Source organism: Microtus pennsylvanicus, chromosome 6 (genome assembly GCF_037038515.1).
Source record: "Microtus pennsylvanicus isolate mMicPen1 chromosome 6, mMicPen1.hap1, whole genome shotgun sequence".
NCBI classification, from domain to species: domain Eukaryota; kingdom Metazoa; phylum Chordata; class Mammalia; order Rodentia; family Cricetidae; genus Microtus; species Microtus pennsylvanicus.
The window spans coordinates 114,014,742-114,037,110 of record NC_134584.1 but is presented as its reverse complement, the minus strand read 5'-3'; the positions used below and the strand labels follow the sequence as shown (position 1 = coordinate 114,037,110).

General features: G+C 44.9%; 1 protein-coding gene across 2 annotated transcripts in view; it reads right to left on the bottom strand.

Moving 5' to 3' along the window:
- The window catches only part of Wwox (WW domain containing oxidoreductase), an 871,622-nt gene that overhangs the window by 807,858 nt on the left and 41,395 nt on the right, over positions 1 to 22,369 (bottom strand). For both annotated transcript variants that reach the window (XM_075977401.1, XM_075977402.1), the window contains exon 5: positions 6,709 to 6,815. In XM_075977401.1, coding sequence (XP_075833516.1) covers positions 6,709 to 6,815 — 107 coding nt within the window. The remainder of the gene's footprint in view (positions 1 to 6,708; positions 6,816 to 22,369) is intronic.

Sequence of the window (22,369 nt, the reverse complement as noted above, 5' to 3'; positions counted from 1 at the left end):
ATGCCCTATAATAAACATGAAAAACAGTCTCACGTATATTTTTCCCTCTTAAATAACGTAGGCTAAAAGCTGAGTGGCCAGAAGCTGGCCTTGCAGCCACTGGGTAGATACGATCTGAAGATGAAATCCGTCTCTTCAAACTATGTCAAAATTGCTTAATAAGAACCCAGGGGAACCCGCATTATTGAGAAGATGGATCTTCTTTGGGCTGCACACAATTGGGGGTGATGGTTTGGAGCTAGCCACTTGTGTTTCCTGCTTGCACTCTTAACATTCTGCGGTGAACCACAGCCCTTGTTATATAAAGGTTATAATGGATACAAAGTTTGAAAAGATTCCACTCAATTCTGCCAGAGATGGCCAGGAAGAAAAAACTGAAGACACAGAAATGGTGATCAAAGAACGGTGGATACAGTTAAGAATAAGTCAATGCAAAATTTTCAGAATGAGAAATGAGATGGAAAAGTAGGAGGATAAGGACCAGGCACAATTTTCAGACATTCTGAAGACAGAGAAAACTCAGAATATTTTAGCAACCAATTATGTCTACGAGGAGATGAATAATTTATTAACTGATAAAGAATCTTTCCTGGGCCTGTGACAAGAAAGGTCAAATGGGCAACTTCAGCAGAACAGTAAATACACTACACAGCGCTTAACAAGGAAGGGAGGGACGGAAGGAAGGGAAGAGGCAGATTCCTTTGACCCAGTTATCAATGACATCGAATTACAAAGAGTTAGGGAGGTTCCTCCCTAGGTAATCACAGGTACCTTCATGTTACCAACACATACTGTTTCCCATCATAAAACATTCATTCACATACAGGTGAGTCTCTTTGAATACAGGCTAAGTCCTTTAAAAAGCCTGGTCAAGACTGGAAGCAAGTGGCTCAGTTGAGAGAGGGCTTGAATAGCAGGAAGACCTTGGCTCGATCCTAGCACCAAAAAAACTGACTGTGATGATGCAAATCCATAATCTAAGAGCATAAGAGGTCAAAGCAAAGGCATCAGAAACTCAAGGTCATTCTTCCCTGTAAGAAAACCAGAGATGACTCAGTGAGTTGAGATACTCAGAACCCACAAGAAAGCACGGGCATCTATAGTCCCAGGGTTCCACTGGGAAGTAGAGAGAAAAGCTCCCAAGTCAGCTACCCTGGCTCACATAGTGACAAATGAGGCATCCTTTCTCAAACAAGTAGAAGGCAAGGTCTGGTACCCAAGACTGTCTTCTGACCTCTACACATGCACTATGTCTTGCATGCACCTGCACCAATACAAAAAGCACACATGCACACACCAAAAGACACAGACACATACAGGCACGTATGGAGATTAAAAAGAAAATCCAGGCCAATCTGTAGAAACAACACATACCAGGAAATTTAAATTAGGTAAAGAATGGCTGGGAATTAGGGAGATGTAGTTTCAAATACAGATGCTCCACTCATCCCCAGCTGGGTGGAAATACACAACCATTTTCTCAGCCCCCAGCGCCTTGACTGGCGTTAATCACGTTGTATATGTGTTTTACTATTAATGCTCAGCACATAGCCTGGCACACAGACACCTCAGTATGCGGGATGACAGTAAGTGACATCTGAAAATATTCTAGGGTGGAACTCTAGAACTTCGCCCTTGCCTTTTGCTGTGAGTGCTATGCTTCCTGGCTCAAGCAAGACATTTACTTAGCAGTTGATGGCTCACAGAATTGTTTATATCATATTCTATTTACTGAAAAACAACTTTTAAAGCAAATAAATGAGAAAATCTAGAGGCTGGCTTAGAATGAACTTTTCTTAGGAACCACATATTAATATTGACATTCTTAATAATTTGTGGTTTTGTTTAGCTAGTGACATTCAAGACAACAAGGATGAGCCTTACACCTTGGGCTGCCTTAAATAACAATCATCTATTCAAGGCAAACCCCTAACTTAGGCAGAAAGCTTGTATGTCAGTCACCCAATACCCAACACACTCCTTCCCACCCCCACTGACACACATACACACACACACACAGGCACACACTCATGCTTGCTTGATTTGCATGAGAAGACATCACACCTAATGTGTTCTGTCTGCAGAGACAAACTGCAGAGTGTAAGCTTTTAGTATCAAAAGGAATAATAAGAGAAAATTCCCATAAGCATCAGGGCTCCCTCAGCTCATAAAGTCCTTGAGCGGCTCTGCGGCAGCCAGGACGTTGCTGGACATCTAAGGAACTTCTGAGAACTGTGATTGAGCACTCAGCACTATCACCTACCCTTAGAGCCCACCATGAAAACAAGGTGTCCGGAAATCTCAAGGTCCAAATCAGGAGCAGAAGGAGAGAGAGCACGAGCAAGGAACTCAGGACCGCGAGGGGTGCACCCACACACTGAGACAATGGGGATGATCTATCAGAAACTCACCAAGGCCATCTGGCCTGGATCTGAAAAAGCCTGGGATAAAACCGGACTCGCTGAACATAGCGGACAATGAGGACTACTGAGAACTCAAGAACAATGGCAATGGGTTTTTGATCCTACTGCACGTACTGGCTTTGTGGGAGCCTAGGCAGTTTGGATGCTCACCTTACTAGACCTGGATGGAGGTGGGTGGTCCTTGGACTTCCCACAGGGCAGGGAACCCTGATTGCTCTTTGGGCTGAAGAGGGAGGGGGACTTGATTGGGGGAGCAGGAGGGAAGTGGGAGGCGGTGGCGGGGAAGAGACAGAAATCCTTAATAAATAAATAAATAAATTAAAAAAGAAAGAAAAAGAAAACAAGGTGTCCGTAGTACAGAAAGCCCAGGCATGATCAGTGTGGCTCCTTTAATCCCATCACTCAGAGACAGGCACGTCTACCAGATCAGCCTGGTTTTACATCATGAGTTTTAGGATAGCTACGACTACACAGGTGAGACCCTGTCTCAAAAAGGAAAACTCTAAGCCAAGTGTCAGTGGCACAAGCCCCACATAATGTCTGGCACCAAGTTCTCCATATTTCTGATGCTGACCAATGAGGTTGTAGGGACACACCACCACCAGAGCTGTCCACATGCCTTGGCTCCAGGGAGATGAGCAGATGTGGAAAGGAAGCCATCCACAGCTGGAGTAACTTAATGCTGCAGCATTAAATCAGGTGGCTACAATCAACCCAGCATGCGTTCTCTGCCACACACACATTGCATTACCATCACTAATAAATCTTCTGCACTTTTTTAAATCTCTCTTCTCCCTCCTTTCTCAATGCTTGCTGTTCCTGGTGACTGAGCCCTCAACCACCTTTCCTGGATATATGCAAAGGGCAGTTCTTTGTAAATGCAAAAGGAAAAGCAATCACATAAATAATGAAGACAGCTTTCAAATGACAGCTGAGAGCTAATATGAAATGCGCTGGAAATACTCATCAACCAACTAAATGCACATCTATTGAAATGTAGGAGTCCAGACATAAAAAGCCAGGGAAACAATCCATTGTGATTTCACTTCAGTTTTGCTGGTAAACATCCTACTTACAGCCCCTCTTTCAGCCACTTGTTGAGGGTAAGAAAAGCAAGCTTCATTATGCTCTCCATGCGTACATAAGAAATTATTATCTTCATCACTGTTATTAATCAAGGCAGCTGGCATTTAGTTGAATACTTAATCTTGCTCTACCTTCTGCTAATATTTTACCTACACACAGTTGTGTTTACTGCAAACCACCTATGTCTTGAAACAGACACCATAATCTGTATTTTATAGATGAAGAAGCTGAAATTTCCATAAATTCAGACACTTGCCCAAGGTCATAGTGTGTATCTGTTTCTAGTCTTTGCTTTATTTTTTTATTACTGTGTATGCATGTGTGCCCGTATGTGGGTTTGTGCATGTGAGGGCAGGTACCCACAGATGCAGAGCATTGGATCTCCTGAAGCTGTAGTTACAGGCAACTGTGAGTTGCTCAGAGTGGGTGCTGAGACCCAAACTTGGGTCCTCCTCCCCCCACAAGAGCAGCACTTTCCAGCTCTGCAGTATATTTTTATAATTAGCTAGGAATGGAATGCATTCCTAGAAGCATCTGGATATGTGCAAAGATGTTTTGGGATGTCACAAGAAAGAAGGTCTACTGTATTCACTGTGGTCCTTAGTAAGTTCAATATCAAATCAGCTCTGGGCACTGAAAAGACCCAGTGCAGGATCTGGTGGTGCACACCAGTAATCTCACCACTTGAGGGACTAAAACCGGAATGTCATAAATTCAAGCCAGCCTGGACTACATAGTGAATACTCAGCCAGAACATACTACAGATTAAGACCCTGTCACAGGATGAGGAGGGGATATAAGAGCAGGAGGGAGAGAAGGAGGAGAATAGTAGTGGGGGAGGAGGGAGAGGAGGAAGGGTGTGGTTATGTCCATGTCAAGGAGTTGCTTTCTCAAAATGTCACTGGTCCTGAAACAAACCATTTGAGTGTCACCAAAGGATCTAAAGCAAAGGCTGCGAGGATGTGACACTCAGAGAAGCTGCTCTTCAAGGCAGATGGCGTAAACAAGCGCCCTGTCCCTGAGCTCACGGGCTACTTGGCTCTGGGCATCATCCCTCTCTGGCAGAGCCGCCCCTTGGCTCCTCTGTGAAATGAAGATGACTAGGCTTTTGGTTGTAATGGGCCATGGCTGGACATAGTACACGACAGGAATTCCGTGAATGAGGGCAACTAGCTGCTCCAACACTGTGAATGAAGACAATCATTCCACTGGCTAAGACACAGACATGAAACATTGAGAAAATGGTGATCCTGGAAGCTACAGTGGAACTTGAAAAGAAAGCCCAGGTTGGGAGAAACAAGCTGAGTAAATAGAGAAACCAACTCTATATCTCCATAACAGAGCTAAAGATGCCCACAGAGTCTTGGCACTTGAGAATCAATGTGGAGCCAAAAATGCCCAGGGACTTTTGAATGAGCTCTTGCTGCAACAAAAAACCCTGGACCACTCTGAGAACCTCCCACGGCGTGGCAATATGTCTCAGTACATCCCCAGTGAGGCACAGATATGGTCCATCCAAGGCAAAGGATGAACACACCCAAGCTGGCTCAAAGACTGAAGACCTGCAGTGGATCCGATTGACCTTGACAATCCTTACTGAAAAGCCAGGTGAGAGCCCTTGTGTAGAGGTGAGAAAAAAGGAGGGGCCTGAAGAAAGTCAGACCAGCAAGGCCAAGGGAAGCATGTGGGGAAGGTGTGGAGGCCAAACATAAGAAAGGTGGCCAGGACTGGGTCTCAGCATTTCTGGGACACAGCAGTGACAGGAAATGGTGACCATGGTTTTTAGGTGATAAACCCGGGCTTCTGTAAACACCATCTTGGGAGAGTGAGGAACACACAGAGAGTAAGTACCCCGGTAGGTATCACAAAAGGGTTGAGTTTTTATAGTCCAAACGCTCTGTGATGCAATTTCAATGTTTGAACTGCATGGAAGACATTTGTCTTCGCTAGTGTTTCTTGTTCCCAGGTCCTTAACTTGAATGTTTTGGGGTAATCATTCCTCTACATCAAGAAACTGTTTGGTGAAACTACACAGTGATAATTCCCATCCTCTGAGGCTGCCTTACATCGACAGAGCTATGGCCTAACATGAAAAGAAGAGAGAGTCACTGATGTCCCTGTTGGGAGGTGATGAAACCTAGGAAGCGGAGCCTAGTTTACGAAAACAGATCACTAGGGCATGAAGTATTCTAGAGATAAATACACTTAAACCCCAGTCAATCAATCAATCCATCGATCCCCCACATCAGTTACAGCACTCCCTTCTTTCCCTCCCTCCCCTTCTCCCTCTCTTTCTCTTCCTCCTCCTGGCATGCTTCCTTCCTCACCATGCCCTTCTACCATGATGGCTTTTTTCTTCACCGGTCTAAAAGCAAAGGAGTCAGTCAATTCTAGGCTGGAACTTTAGCCAACCCAATGTTCGTTCCCTCTGGTGCACTGAGTGAGACAGACGAAGCAGACAGCAGCATGTGCACGCGTTTGCTAACATTTGAAGCCTTTTCTGGAAGGGTGCACAAGAAAGATGTTACCCTTTCAAGGACCAGGAAGGACTTTTTCTTTGTGATTTTTACCTTCTCACTCTGCAGGAAAAGAAGACTCGTCTGGACATTACCATCTTTCTCCCTCGTGAATCTGACTGCCCAGAATCCCCTGGGGAGGCCCTTCTGTGTCACTCCTCTGCTGTTCGCACAGCTTACCTCCTACTTCATGAGGGCAAAGGGGGACCCGTAGGGAAGAAGGGTTTCAGCAGGAGGAGGGGGGATTAGAGAGGGAAATGGGGCGATGGAAATGATAATATGCATAACATACATGCATGAAACGGTGAAAAGTGAAGTACATAAGTAAATAAATAAATAACTGCAGAAGTGTAGAAACAATGCTATATGAGCACACACATCCCAATGTCATTCATTGGCATTGGCTATGTTTTATATCTCTTAATAAAAGATTTAAATAAGTAAACATCTTCAAATCTCTGAGTAATAAACCCGGTGACACTGGCAGTGAACTATAAACAAGCGCGTGGGTAATGACTGTCTCACTCATCCTTCCCTTCATAAAGTAAACAACGTGAAGATGACTTTGAAAACAAAGACGGTATTCCAAGAGCAATAAACTTTATGTGCTGCGCTGAAATCTCTGCGAGCTCGGCCGGGTGTACACATTTGACAATTAAAACACAAAGCAGCCAAGCACTTACCCATTCTTCCAGAATGCGGGACACTGCCTCGCTGGCTCTACTCATGTGCCTGCAGGCCAGGATCACGTGTGCACCATGGAGGGCAAAGGACTTGGCAGTTTCGAACCCTGTAATTAAAAAAAAAGTACATTAGAAACAATGCTAGTGCCAACACGTGAGTCATGAAGGACCATTAGTGGACACGCCACTGACAAAACTGAGTGGTTCTTCACCAGAGGAGATTCTGTGCCAGGGGACAGGGGATGGGGGAGGGGACAGGTCAGGAGATATGTTCAGTGAGTGAGTGTTAGTAGCTTTAATGACATAATAAACAAAATGTCTTAATTCAGACCAGTGGTTCTAAATCTTTCTAATTCTGGACCCTAATCCAGTTTCTCATGTTGAGGTGACCACCAACCATTAAATTATTTTCATTGCTACTTCATAAGTGTAAGTTTGTTAAAATTATAAACTGTAATATAAATAACTGTGTTTTCTGATGGTCTTAGGTGACCCTCCCAATGGATCATGACACACAGGTTGAGAACCACTCACAGCAGAGCCCTGTTGACAGAAAATATCAACAGCAAGATTTGAGATAGCTGGCCCAACAAATACAGCAACCTCAAAGGTTAAGACCCAGTCCAAGAAGAGTTCAGGCCACAGTCAGTTGCTTCACTACCAACCATGACTGACTAAACCCTTTGCTTAATGAGAAGCCCCATGTGGAGGCCAAAAAATGTGAGCCTATTTCCACCTTGTCTGAAGGTCAGAGAGTTTCAGCTTGCTCAAAGTTGCTGCCATTCCACCCTGATAGAAGGTCAGAGAGTTGAAACTTACTTCTATTTCTAAAAGGTTATTGTGTTTCTACCTCAAACAAAGGTCCCACCTAGATTTAGGTCAGAGTTCTCTTCTCTCAAGGTTATTATTGTCAACCAGGTGTAGCTAATATCCAGACCTTGTAAGTAAGGTGTAAGTAGATCTGTATCTATCCCAAACAAAAGTCTAGGATCGAACTAAGGTTCCAGTTCCTTTAGGGAGATAATAATAGATTGCACACAGGGAGTGGTTTGTTGCCTACAGGATGTTTTAGTCTAGGGTGTGAACTATACTTGTCTTGTTCCAGCAACAGAATGTTTAACTATAAATGTAGCCCGCAAGCTTCAACTGATGTGTTCATTTCTTTTTATCATGTTGATGTAATTTTTTATCTTACTCCTACCTTTTGGCATCAGGGTATTTTAAGCAATTGGAAATTAAATGCAGGCGATTCACTGGAATTCCCTCCCAGTACTGTCCTATGTTTTCTGTTTTTATTATTTTCACTTGCATCTTCATTCTCTTTACTCATTTTTCTAATCCCCATGCCCCTACCCTGGAAATGGTATTTTTATCGAAGCTGGTCTCCCACAATCCATGCTCTGCTCTGTGATGAGTGTTTCCAGAACTTACAAATCCAGCAACTGTGGCTGTCTATGTGTCCTAGGCCCTTCTTTTGACCTTCCAAAGAGAACAACTAGAAAATCTGAAGAATGAACCATAGATATATACAAACAGACAGACAGATGATAGATAGATAGTTTTATTCTTAAAATGTTCGCAGAGCAGCTGCTGCTAGCCCGGCAGAGACGGTTGTGGGTCCCTGCAAGATCCCCGGGGTGGTTTACAAGCAGTGGCCCATCCGGGGCGGGCACGTGGCGAGCGGGCAGGGCCAGCCCGTGCGGTTCAGGGGAGAGCCAAGCGGCTGCAGGTTCCCAATAGCAGGCGGACACGTGTAAACAGACCCATAGACACAGAAAATAGCCATAAACATTTATTAAAGGAGAGAAGGAGAGAGAGAGAGAGAGAGAGAGAGAGAGAGAGAGAGAGAGAGAGAGAGAGAGAGAGAGAGAGAGAGAAGGAAAAGAGAAAAGAAAGAGAGAGGCAAAGACCCACCATGTGCACACCAGAAAAGAACAGGAAGAGAGAGAGTTTTCAGATGAGATGAGGCGAGTGGTCAGAGTAGCTGGGAGTGGGTGTGGAAAGGGGTGGGGACTGAAAGAATAACAGGTAGTACCTAGGGGTCAACAACACCTTCATCTGTCACCCTAGCACCTGTTGCACCCACAAGATCTTGGAGAAAATGGCAAAACCTCTATCCCTCCTAAATTTTCATGTCAATGCAATGACCAGAAATATTTTAATAATATTTCAATTAAATGGTATCAAAATATAAATTATGTAAGATGGCACAGTTTCCAAACATTCCTTCGGAACCGTTTTGTTTTGTTTGAGACAAGATCTTGCTCTGTATCTTAGGATGGCTTGAAACTCACTATGTAGCCCAGGCTGGCCTCAAATTTCAATTCTCCTGGCCCTACCTCCTGAGTATTGGGATTACAGGTGTACACAACTCTAAAACAAATGTATTATTTACGGATGAAAGGGAATTAGCATGATACAAGATCAGGCAGCTGTTGGCGCTGTATTCAGCTCTCCAGATTAGCAGTAAACTATTCTCTCCTGCCTGGTCATTTCTAATCCCAGAAGGATTCACTAAGGAGTGGATGGTTTATACAGACTGCTAATGGGTCAAAATATTGTGCAGCTTTGAAATAATCCACCTTATTTTGTTTTTTTTTTCAATCGAATCGTATTTATTTATTTTTATTTATTTATTTTTTTTATTAAATTTATTTATTTATTAAAGATTTCTGTCTCTTCCCCGCCACCGCCTCCCATTTCCCTCCCCCTCCCCCAATTAAGTCCCCCCCAGCCCGAAAAGCAATCAGGGTTCCCTGTCCTGTGGGAAGTCCAAGGAACCCCCACCTCCATCCAGGTCTAGTAAGTTGAGCATCCAAACTGCCTAGGCTCTCAAGTAGGCTTCATCCCAGAGATGCAGGGCTGGTTCAACATACGCAAATCTATCAATGTAATCCACCATATAAATAAACTGAAAGAAAAAAACCATATGATCATTTCATTAGATGCTGAAAAAGCATTTGACAAAATTCAATACCCCTTTATGATAAAAGTCTTGGAGAGATTAGGGATACAAGGGTCATACCTAAATATAATAAAAGCTATTTACAGCAAGCCGTCAGCTAACATTAAATTAAATGGAGAAAAACTCAAAGCCATCCCACTAAAATCAGGAACACGACAAGGCTGTCCACTCTCTCCATACCTCTTCAATATAGTGCTTGAAGCTCTAGCAATAGCAATAAGACAACATAAAGGGATCAAGGGGATTCGTATCGGAAAAGAAGAAGTTAAGCTCTCATTATTTGCAGATGATATGATAGTATACATAAGCGACCCCAAAAACTCTACCAAAGAACTCCTACAGCTGATAAACACCTTTAGTAATGCGGCAGGATACAAGATCAACTCCAAAAAATCAGTGGCCTTCCTATACACTAAGGATAAGGAAGCAGAGAGGGAAATCAGAGAAGCATCACCTTTCACGATAGCCACAAATAGCATAAAATATCTTGGAGTAACTCTGACCAAGGATGTGAAAGATCTATTTGACAAGAACTTTAAGTCTTTGAAGAAAGAAATTGAAGAGGACACCAGAAAATGGAAATATCTTCCTTGCTCCTGGATTGGGAGGATCAACATAGTAAAAATGGCAATTCTACCAAAAGCAATCTATAGATTCAATGCAATCCCCATCAAATTCTTCACAGATCTGGAGAAGACAATAATCAACTTTATATGGAAAAACAAAAAACCCAGGATAGCCAAAACAATCTTATACAACAAAGGAGCGTCTGGAGGCATTACCATCCCTGACTTCAAACTCTACTACAGAGCTACAGTATTGAAAACAGCTTGGTATTGGCATAAAAACAGAGAAGTCGACCAATGGAATCGAATAGAAGACCCTGACATTAACCCACAAACCTATGAACACCTGATTTTCGATAAAGGAGCTAAAAGTATACAATGGAAAAAAGAGAGCATCTTCAACAAATTGTGCTGGCAAAACTAGATGTCAACCTGTAGAAGAATGAAAATAGATCCATATCTATCACCATGCACAAAACTCAAGTCCAAATGGATTAAAGACCTCAATATCAGTCCGAACACACTGAACCTGATAGAAGAGAAAGTGGGAAGTACTCTACAACACATGTGCACAGGAGACCACTTCTTACGTATAACCCCAGCAGCACAGACATTAAGGACCTCATTGAATAAATGGGACCTCCTGAGGCTGGGAAGCTTCTGTAAAGCAAAGGACACTGTCACTAAGACAAAAAGGCAACCCACTAACTGGGAGAAGATCTTCACCAACCCCGCAACTGACAAAGGTCTGATCTCCAAAATATATAAAGAACTCAAGAAACTAGACCGTAAAAGGCTAATCAACCCAATTATAAAATGGGGCATTGAGCTGAACAGAGAATTCTCAACAGAAGAACTTCAAATGGCCAAAAGACACTTAAGGTCATGCTCAACTTCCTTAGCGATCAGGGAAATGCAAATCAAGACAACTTTAAGATACCATTTTACACCTGTCAGAATGGCTAAAATCCACCTTATTTTGAATAGCAACCCCGATGAACCTCTAAACCAGCTTTTTAGTAAAGACTGAATATTAAAATCCTATAAGAATACTACTCACTTCAGTTTGGAAAGACACTACTTAGAAATCTACAGGGAGAAAACAGCCTTTTCCATCACCTTTTATCTTCACGAACAAACCTATTAAGTTAGGCTATCTCAGATGACAAAATGACCTACTGTGTAGGATCCTGTATTACTGGAAGCTGGGCATCTAGTGTGATGGCAGCAACAGGCTGCTGGGGCAAGCCTGTACCTTCTCTCCCTCAGATACGTTTTGACCGGGACTATGGTTAAGTCATTCATCTCTGTGTGTCGTAAAGTTATTTTCTGGACCTTACATCTCCCTTTATCTAAACGGAGCTGTACACGCGGCTAGTCGACTTGTCAAAGCTACGGCCGACAAGTCCATTTTCTAATCCTTTACAACCGCCTTTGGAGCACAAACAAAGCGGGAGATATTTCAAAAGATGATGGTTTAACAGCAAGGACAATAACACATTTATAGCAAACCACATCTCCAGAGTATGGAGTTTTATAAATTAAAAAAAAAGTTTAATAACATTACCTACTGCTAAGTCCTGGGTAAAGCCCAGGAGGACAGCATCCCTCACGCTTGTAACACTGCGGCTGATGGCCAGCTTAATTAGCTAAATGTAGTAGTGCTAAGCCAATCCTGCATGGTGCCAAAGTTGGTGCAAAATAATGAAGGCAATGGTTTACTAAATTTAATAACCTGATTCGTCTTATAAAAAAATTAACTTCATGACAATGTTTAAATTGCAGAAGCTTAACCGCGAGGAGATAGCCAGTGGGTGCAGGAGAATATTTAACGCTAATAATATGAAGAGAATAAATAACAGAAGGCATTTTTAAACAATGGGCAGCAAGGTTTCCTAGCATCTGCAATAGGGGATCCGGTCACAAGTGCTAAGTGGCCATGGGGGTTTAATACCTCATGGTTTCAGGTTCTAAGTTTTAAATACAGATACCTAAGATGGAAAATGTACCCCAAAATTAAATGCCCCTTACCTCACACTATTTCTCATTCTCTGGGATGGAAGTTACAAAATGGCTCATTATGGAACAAATCAAGGGCACAAACAGTTCTGTTTGCCTCACTGTCTCCATCCACCCTTTCCATCCTCCCATCCCCCAACCCCCAGTATCTCCCCCTTTCTCTCTCACTGCATCCCACATTAGTCCATCTTTTCTTCCTAATTAGATTAGCTGCAGGGTCAAACATTTCCGAAGGAGCCTCTGATGAGAACACTGGGACTCCGACTGCATTGATGACAGGCAAACAGGAGAAGAATAGCATCTTGGGTCAGCCAAAGTGAACTGGCATCCATGCTGCCGGCTTTCCCACCAGGTCACTACAGGAATCACATGCCCAGATGGATAGTTCATCCAGGTCTTTTGTTGTTGCTGTAGTAAGCCAAGTTCTTGTGATATAGCCAAGGCTGGTCTCTAACTCATGATCCTCCTGCCTTAGCCTCCTAAGTTTTACATGCAGGCACAGACATTATATATAAGCCCCTGTGATGGCTAATATTGATTGTCAACTTCACAGGGTCTAAAATCACCTAGAAGACAAACCTCTGACATATCTATGAGAGAGTTGTCTAGATTGAGTAACTGTTGTGTGATAACCCAACCTACAATGGGTGTTATTACTCCACGGGCCAGGACCCTGGAAAGGAGGAGAAAGAAGTAAGCTATACACAAGCATTTGTCACTCTCTGTTCCCTGACTTTGCATGTAATGTGATCATCCACTCACACCCTTGCTGCATGACCACCATCCACTCACACCCTTGCTGCATGACCACCATCCACTCACACCCTTGCTGCATGATCTCTACCCACTCACACCCTTACTGCATGACCTCTACCCACTCACACCCCTGCTGCATGATCTCTACCCACTCACACCCCTGCTGCATGACCTCTACCCACTCACACCCCTGCTGCATGACCTCTACCCACTCACACCCCTGCTGCATGACCTCTACCCACTCACACCCCTGCTGCATGACCTCTACCCACTCACACTCCTGCTGCATGACCTCTACCCACTCACAACCTTGCTGCATGACCTCTACCCACTCATACCCTTGTTGCATGACCTCTACCCACTCACACCCCTGCTGCATGACCTCTACCCACTCACACCCTTGCTGCATGACCTCTACCCACTCACACCCCTGCTGCATGACCTCTACCCACTCACACCCTTGCTGCATGACCTCTACCCACTCACACCCTTGCTGCATGACCTCTACCCACTCACACCCTTGCTGCATGACCTCTACCCACTCACACCCTTGCTGCATGACCTCTACCCACTCACACCCTTGCTGCATGACCTCTACCCACTCACACCCCTGCTGCATGACCTCTACCCACTCATACCCTTGTTGCATGACCTCTACCCACTCACACCCCTGCTGCATGACCTCTACCCACTCACACCCCTGCTGCATGACCTCTACACACTCACACCCTTGCTGCATGACCACCATCCACTCACACCCTTGCTGCATGACCACCATCCACTCACACCCTTGCTGCATGACCACCATCCACTCACACCCTTGCTGCATGACCACCATCCACTCACACCCTTGCTGCATGACCTCTACCCACTCACACCCTTGCTGCATGACCTCTACCCACTCACACCCCTGCTGCATGACCTCTACCCACTCACACCCCTGCTGCATGACCTCTACACACTCACACCATGCTGCATGACCACCATCCACTCACACCCTTGCTGCATGACCTCTACCCACTCACACCCTTGCTGCATGACCTCTACCCACTCACCCCCTTGCTGCATGACCTCTACCCACTCACACCCCTGCTGCATGACCTCTACCCACTCACACCCTTGCTGCATGACCACCATCCACTCACACCCTTGCTGCATGACCACCATCCACTCACACCCTTGCTGCATGACCACCATCCACTCACACCCTTGCTGCATGACCACCATCCACTCACACCCTTGCTGCATGACCACCATCCACTCACACCCTTGCTGCATGACCTGCAGCCATTCACACTCATGTCACATGACCACCAGCCACTCACACTCATGTCACATGACCACCAGCCACTCACACCCACGCTGCATGACCACCAGCCACTCACACCCTTGCTGCATGACCACCATCCACTCACACTCATGTCACATGACCACCATCCACTCACACCCTTGCTGCATGACCACCATCCACTCACACCCTTGCTGCATGACCACCATCCACTCACACCCTTGCTGCATGACCACCATCCACTCACACCCTTGCTGCATGACCACCATCCACTCACACCCTTGCTGCATGACCACCATCCACTCACACCCTTGCTGCATGACCACCATCCACTCACACCCTTGCTGCATGACCACCAGCCACTCACACCCTTGCTGCATGACCACCAGCCACTCAAACTAAACTCTTCCTCCCTGAAGTCACTTACTGTCCAGTATTTGGTCAGAACAGCAAGAATACTTGTGTTCCCTCACCTCAAAATCTTAAAGAATATTTTCTGTTGACCTGCAAGAGATTTTACTTAAGCCATGCCAAGTCCTACTCTGCCAAGCAAGAGAGCAGTACTCGGGCCATGCCTAGGGAACCCAGTGGTACTCAACTTTGCTAAGCAGGCACACACAGACTGACAAATCAGGGACATGCATCTACATGCATCAGAATATGTCATTGTGTGGCAGCAGGAACCCTGGGTCAAGAACTACATCAGGACTGAAGGAGGTAAGGAAGAAACAGACATGCAAAAGGGCACAAGAAATGACAAAGACCAGGGACTACTGAGGGGCCTCACGGGAACAATGTGGAGAAAAGAATGGAGACTGAACCATGCTAACCACTGGACAGGAGGATGCTGAGGAAAACTCTGGGCAGAGTGCACACTGGGAGCTATTACTACTGTTGTTTTATCCAACTAAAGCCCCTGCAGTGGCCATGACGACGATGGGGTGGGTATAGACAGGGAAGCACGGTGATCAGCCACGCAGGGACAAAGACCTCTCTTATGTTGAGTGGCTAAGGGTGTAAGTTAGAAAAACACCTGGAAAACAACTATGAAGCCTGGAAACTGTCTCAATCTAGGCTTGTGTCAGCATCCAGGAGGTGCTAGAGGTTCTCCAGCGGTGGCGTGAGCTTGGTTACTTGTTTGCATGGACAAAAAGCACACAGGGAGGAAAGGTTCTCTGCTCAGAGCAGGTGGCTATACAGATTCCACAGGCACAAAAGACTCCAGGGTGGGAAGCCAGATCCAACAAACCCTGACAAGGTGCCATGGACATGGGCTCAAAGAACAAGGCAGCTTCTTCCACAGTGCCAGGAATATTCTTTCTGGTTGGAGATTTTTAATTTCTCCCATATTGTGGATGTACTTGGGCAGTGTCCCCATTTACTGTAAATTATGGTTTTAATTATCATTTTTATTAAGATGCCCAAAGGAGTTGGGACTTACGACACCAGTAATTTCTAATGGGCTGCTATTATTAATTTATAATTGTGAAACACTGGAGACAAACATTACTTGCAATAGTAAGCCATTAAAAGGAAACAGGAATGGTAGCCCACCACCCCATGGATGCCCACACACATCAAGAACGGACCACTAATGCAGTCTTTAGGACCCAAGCAACAAGTCAGAATCCGACTCCACAGGCCCTTAACACAGCAGAACAGGAAGACAAGACTGCATCTTTCAGGTGAAGTTAGACTTGGGGACAACTTAGATTGGAGTTATTGCTTGCTTTGAATGTGTGTGAGTGTGCACACACATAAGATAGCAACAGGTCTCTACTGACCACCACTGTGAATGCAAGACTAGTTGCTAGCTGGCCCTAGAGTCTCTGGGGGTTCCCCTGTCGCTGCCTCCCATCTTACCGTAGAAGTACTGGAAGTATGGATGCTTAGTACCATCCATTTTATGTGGTTTCTAAGAATTTAAACTCAGGTCATCAGACTTTCATGTGAAGCACGTTAATCCACTAAATCATCCTCCAACCCATGTAGTTTTTGTGTGAATAAACCACTAACTTGGGTTAGGGGTGTTGCTCTGCAGTAGATTGCTTGCCTAAAATGTGCGAGGCCCTGGGTTGTAACAAAAACAAAAACAAAACAAACAAAAACCTGGTAGTTTTACGGGTCTGAGTTTTCTCACATCCTCCTAAATCTACAAGGACCACATTTTACAAAGATATCTGACTGTTGTAAATGAAATTATAATGAAATGGCACTGACTAAGACACTGAAACCCACTTCTCCTGAGGCTGCAGAGGGAATTCTGGGATGCACAGTCATCCCAGTGAAGACGTCAATGCCAATGGGGCAGTGATAGCCCACTTTGTTGATTCTATAGTTACCCTAAATACCTGCATAACTCCTTGTGTGAGCACACTTACCATCTACACCATTTTAATTACATGCCTCTGAGTTCCAGTCACACATCACTCTCGCCAAACAGAATACACAGCTGCCAACTCCTAAGAAATTACAAAACATGCAACGTCTCCTGAGAAAATAAGTCAGAACCGTACCTGATTTGGAAATGAGGCATCAAACACAGCCAAGGGGAGGTGCCTCACAAAGTACAATGCTTTCTCCACACCCCTCACAATGTACCTCACCAAAAGAAAGATACCAGCTCAAGAGATGAGAACACAGGGCAGGACTGGGACGTGGGTTGGTTCACTAGGAATCTTTTTTTCAACATCCCCAACCTACATCAATTTGGGCAATACTGCACCAGAATGTTTTGCAGCATTAGATAATAAATTGCAAGTGACTGCAGAGATATCTCAAGAGGCAAAACTGACCTCAGGCTGGCTACGAGTGCTGCCACTGCACTGGGTGAGTAAGTTCTCATCTGACCTGCTAGTGACAGTCTTGGTTAGAAACCGGGGTGAGAAAAGTACCAGAGACCACAATTAGCACAGACCCAGACAGGCCCAATGAAGACACAATCTGTAATTGCAACTATGTTGAATAGCACCTGAGTTGTCAGGGTATAAGAGAACCAGACAACCTCATGTATTAAGTGGAGAGGGGAGATAAACTGGCTCGACACATCTGAGGGCAACTGGACATATCAAGAGATAAGTGGGCAGGCTCTGTGTCCCCGCTATTCCACAACTGGAGGTTTAGCCTACCAAACAGACTTGCCCACGTGCATAATACCATGGGAAGAACATTTGACACCACATTGTAAGAGGCAGAAAAACTATAATCCACCTAACTGTCCATCAGTTAGGCTGAATCAACCAACTGGCATGCAGAGATTTAAATATATATGCTGCACTTAAAAAGAATGGAGTAGGGCTGGAGAGATAGCTCAGTGGGGAAGAGCACTTGCTATGTAGACACTAAGGACCTGAGTTCAGGTTCCAGGAGAAAGCTTGGTGAACATGCCTCTAGCCTCTAACTCCAATACTGTCAAATGTAAAGATGGGGGTGGTCTCTGGGGCAAAGTGGCCAACACCTTAGCTCTAGCTTCATGGGCATATGGTAGAGAGTGATGGAGATATACCCAACATCTTCCTCAGGCTTCTGCACATGCACACAGGCAAGCACAGCCACATAAAACACACATGAGTATATACCACAAACAAACAGATTGTGGAGGAGTACAGGCTGTTGGCTCATGCTGGGCCTTCCTCGGCTTCTTTTCTTATACAGCCCAGACCCACCTGCCATAGTAGATTGGGCCTTCTCACATCAATCATGAATCAAGACAGTTTCTCACAGATATGGCCATGGGCTAATCTGAAGACGAAAATTCTTTAACTGAGCTTCTCTCTTCCCAGGAGACCCTAGATTGTACTGAGTTGGCATTATAAAACCAAGGAGGACAGCAAGGGTTGTAGCCCAGTACAGAGCCCTTGCCTACCACACATGAACTTCTCCACTCAATCCCCAATATTGGGGGGTGGGGTGAGAGATTAAGCTGGGATAGGCTAGGAATATAGCTCAGTAGTAGAACATGTGCCTAAAATACACAGAGTTTTGAGATCAACACTCAGCATCACACACAAAGTGATAAAGCATAGAATGGCGTGCACAACACAACACAAATGAAGAAGGCATGTGTGTAAACAGTTCTGACACTGATTACTCTGAGAGAGAACAATTGTTTGGGAGCAAGGAAGATTTACTGTACATGTTACAATGCATGCCACTTCAATTTTTTAACACATGCATGTGTGCCTGTTATAGTGAGAAACTAAAAATAACCAACTGAATGACATCTAATTGATAATTTATGGGTCTTTATGAATTTTAATACAGAGCAATCAAGGCAGATAAGAACAGGAGGAACCAATTCCAGCTCCAAGTGCGTTTTAAACAGTCTGACTTGGACAGAAGACGTGGAAACATCCCTGTAAGGAGGAGGAGTCAGGATGGTTACTAGCTGCTGGGCACCATGCCAAGTGCTTTATACAATCCAGGGATTCTGAGACACTCTTCAAGGAAACCCTAGAAGTGCTGTCATCCTCAAAGAATACAGAGGCAAAGGGACTTACAAAATCCAGGGGTCCTGACAGACAGTGTGCCCGAGTTCAGAGGAGACATATACCACCATCCGGACCCTGGACTACTAATAGCACCACTAACTGCCATTGTGATATACAAAGTAGGATCTGTGTAGCTGTGAAGGCTGATCTTGACTGTCAACTTGACACACCCAGGAACCGGGAACCTCATTTAAAGAACTGACTCCATCAGACTGGCCTGTGAGCATGTCTTCAACGATTATTGGTTACAGTCCACAGAGGACCAGCCCACTGTGGACAGTACCATGACTAGGCAGGTTAGTTTGAGCTGTCTAATTAAAGTAGCTGTCAGTAAGCCAAAGGAAGCAAGCTAGTAAGTAGCATGCCTCTGTGGTGTAAGCTTTGGTTCTTCCCTCCAGCTTCCTTCCTTGAGTCCCTGCCTTGGCTTCCTTTAATGATAAACTGCAACCTTAACCCAAGGCAATCTTTTCCCCCTCAAGTTACTTCTGAGCGTAGTGTTTAACACAGTGATGGGAGGCAAACCAGGACAATGGTCTCTATTCAAAACCTCGGGAATTCCCTGAGTGACTGAGGCTAGGGGGGGTCTCTCTCAGGGATGCTTAGCACAATGACACTGGTGACGATGTCTGAGTTTCTACGGATGAAAGCAGTCTTGGGAGTTGGGGGCAGGTTGCCAGAGGATGCGACTAGAGGGGTAGAATTTTCAGAATCGCCAGCTTCCCAACCTCTTACACCTCACATCTCCAAGTAGGAGGATAAAGGTAGAGACTGACACCAATATTGGTCAATACTATACCCAACCATGAGCTTCCTTAAAAAGCAGTTAGAGCCAGGTGGTGGTGGCTCAAGCCTTGAAACCCAGCACCTGGGGGCAGGCAGATCTTTGTGAGTTCAAGGCCAGCCTGGTCTACAAGAGTTAGTTCCAGAGAAACCCTATCTCAAAAAAACCAAAACAAACACAAATAGCTTCTGAGTTCGTAAATACGCAGAGACAGAGGAGAAGCATATCTAGAACTCCTGTGCCCACTTCTCACTTAGAACACCCTCCCTTGGCTGCTCATCCACACATTTTTAATATGTAGATATAAGATGATGTTCCACTGAGCTCTGTGAACCACTATGCCAAATCAAAACACTCAAGGAAGAGGTTATGTGTGGGCAGCCTTCATTTGCAGCCATTTGGTCAGAAGTGCAGGTTACAATATAGGACTTAGAACTGGGCTTCTGGAGAAAGGGCCGTTTATGGTACTGGCCCTTCACCTGCAGGACTTGTACTGAGTCTGGGTTATTAGATACGTGAATTATAACATTTCCAGCTGGTATCTGAAGAATTGGAAATTTACTGTATGTATAGAATAAAACTAGATATTTGTTCAGAAGTATACTGCAAATGTAGCAGACAGAGTTCCCCTTCCTTTGGGGTCTGTATGAGTCAGGCAATTTGTCATCACTGGAGAAAGCACTTGAGAAAAAGACCCAAGGAAGGATTTATGTCAGCTCACAGTTTGAGGTTTTACTTCATCAGGTGGGGAGGGCACACAGAAAGAAGGCAGCTCACATCCTGGCAGCAAGGAAAGAGAATGCCACCAGTAGCAGGCTCCATACCTCCCACTTTTTCCATCCAGATCCTCAGCCTATGGGGTGGTGCTGCCCATACTCAGGGAAGGTCCTCCCCATCAGGGGGGTTCTTCTGGGAAACACTCTAACAGACACACTCAAAGGTGTGCCGTCCTTTCTTCAGCAAACGAAGTTGACAGTCAAGATGTACCACTTCAGGTTAACTGGCAGAAGCTTTAACAGGAATTCATGGAGGCCAGAGGAACCCCTGTGGAACACCCTGACCACAGAAAACCTCTGCTGTCCGTTTAATACGGTAATAGAACTTGATGCACCCTCTGTGTGGATATCTCAAGTGCTGGCCCACCACGACATGTGTATGCGCTTGGCACTTGGACAACTTACAGCAGTAACCTAAGCAGGGTCCTTCATCAAGAAGAGTGGTCCCCACAGCTCCTGCTTCAATGGCAGTCATGTTTTCAAGCCCTTTCCACTTCTGTGTCACCAGGGTAAAAGCCAAGAGCCGTGACCTCTTCAGCTACCCTATTTCACTGACATTTCTGCTCCGAGGAATCTATCCCCCAATTCTGTCAAGTCTGTTACTCTTTGACATTCCATCACGGAACATGGAATTAACACATTTCACAACTGACTTCAGACAGTTCTCTGTAAGGCCTATGAGGGATAACTAGTCCACAGAAATAAAGTCCCTCTGCACATTCTTCCAAGAATGGTAACAGCTTTGCAGACTGAATTTAGTCCCCTTCCTGCTCCCAACCTGAAGGGTAATCTTAACACTGCAGGGCCAGGATGAACTCACATTTCCCCCCTTTAGTTCTTAAAGACTTTCAAATCCCAACGCTAGAAGGCATATCCTGATTGAATCAAGTTCATGTGGCCACTGCCCACCTCCTGCTCCAAAAAAAAAAAAAAAAATAACAGTAACTCCACAGTGGCTTGTTGTTCGTTGCTCTTTAAGCAAAGTGCACATAGCGCTATAATAAACATGCTCCAGAGCCTTAGGACAATTAATTAGAAACGGGACAAAAATTAAAGAGAAGGGCCTCTCTGATGAAAAATGCCTTAAAACCTGCCTTTGAGATGCTAAGAACATCGTGCCTTGGCAATACAGCATTCTCCAGCTCGCTGGCATGAAGGTGTGTGGGGACACCATGGATCCAGGATCTCACACAGTACACGGCAGTTTATGGTCTTTTCAGCTCAAGCTTCTATGTTAATACCCACACACATGCAAGCACACACTCACATGCACACACTCACATGCACACACATGCAAGCACACACGCACATGCACACACATGCAAGCACACACTCACATGCACACACACACACAGTTACATATGCAACTCTTGTGCTTCTAGACCCTCAGCAAAGTGCAAAGATCTACCCTGAAGCTTGGCCTTTTGTACTTCGAAGGATTTACTTCCATACACTTCCCAGAACAGAGGAGAACTCAGCAGAGCCTACAAGCAGGCTAAATTGTACTGTTTGTGAGGCTGAAGGAGGGCTCCCTGCTTTTTCTGAGCTCTCTGAAAGCTTCAGAAAGATAGTTTCAGTGATTTAAAGCAGAAGTCAGCCAGCCACAAGGGCCTGGTCCTGGCTCATGTGAAGCCAGTGCTTCTGACATTTTATTTTATTTTCTATTTTGTACAAAGTCTAGTTGGTGCTTCTCATAGAGTACAGATGTGAGGTCATCCACTGGGGCATGAGAATCCTACCAGTGTCTGTATTGTCAAAAAAGCCTGATTCTCCCCCCCTCCCCCCCCCCTACAAACTACAAAGTGCCCATAGTTGCTCAGCAAGGGGTGGGGCCTGGAGATCATCTTATCCTTGTCAGAATTTTGGCTGGTTTGTTCTTATGCAGGTAAGCACAGCTTCTGTGAGTTCATGCTTTCATGACAACCCCCATCCTCCAGTGTTGTGAAGTATTACTTTAACTAGGCAAAGATGTGTTATATTTGTTTATGCTCCAGAATATTACCTTAACTGTGTAAAGGTG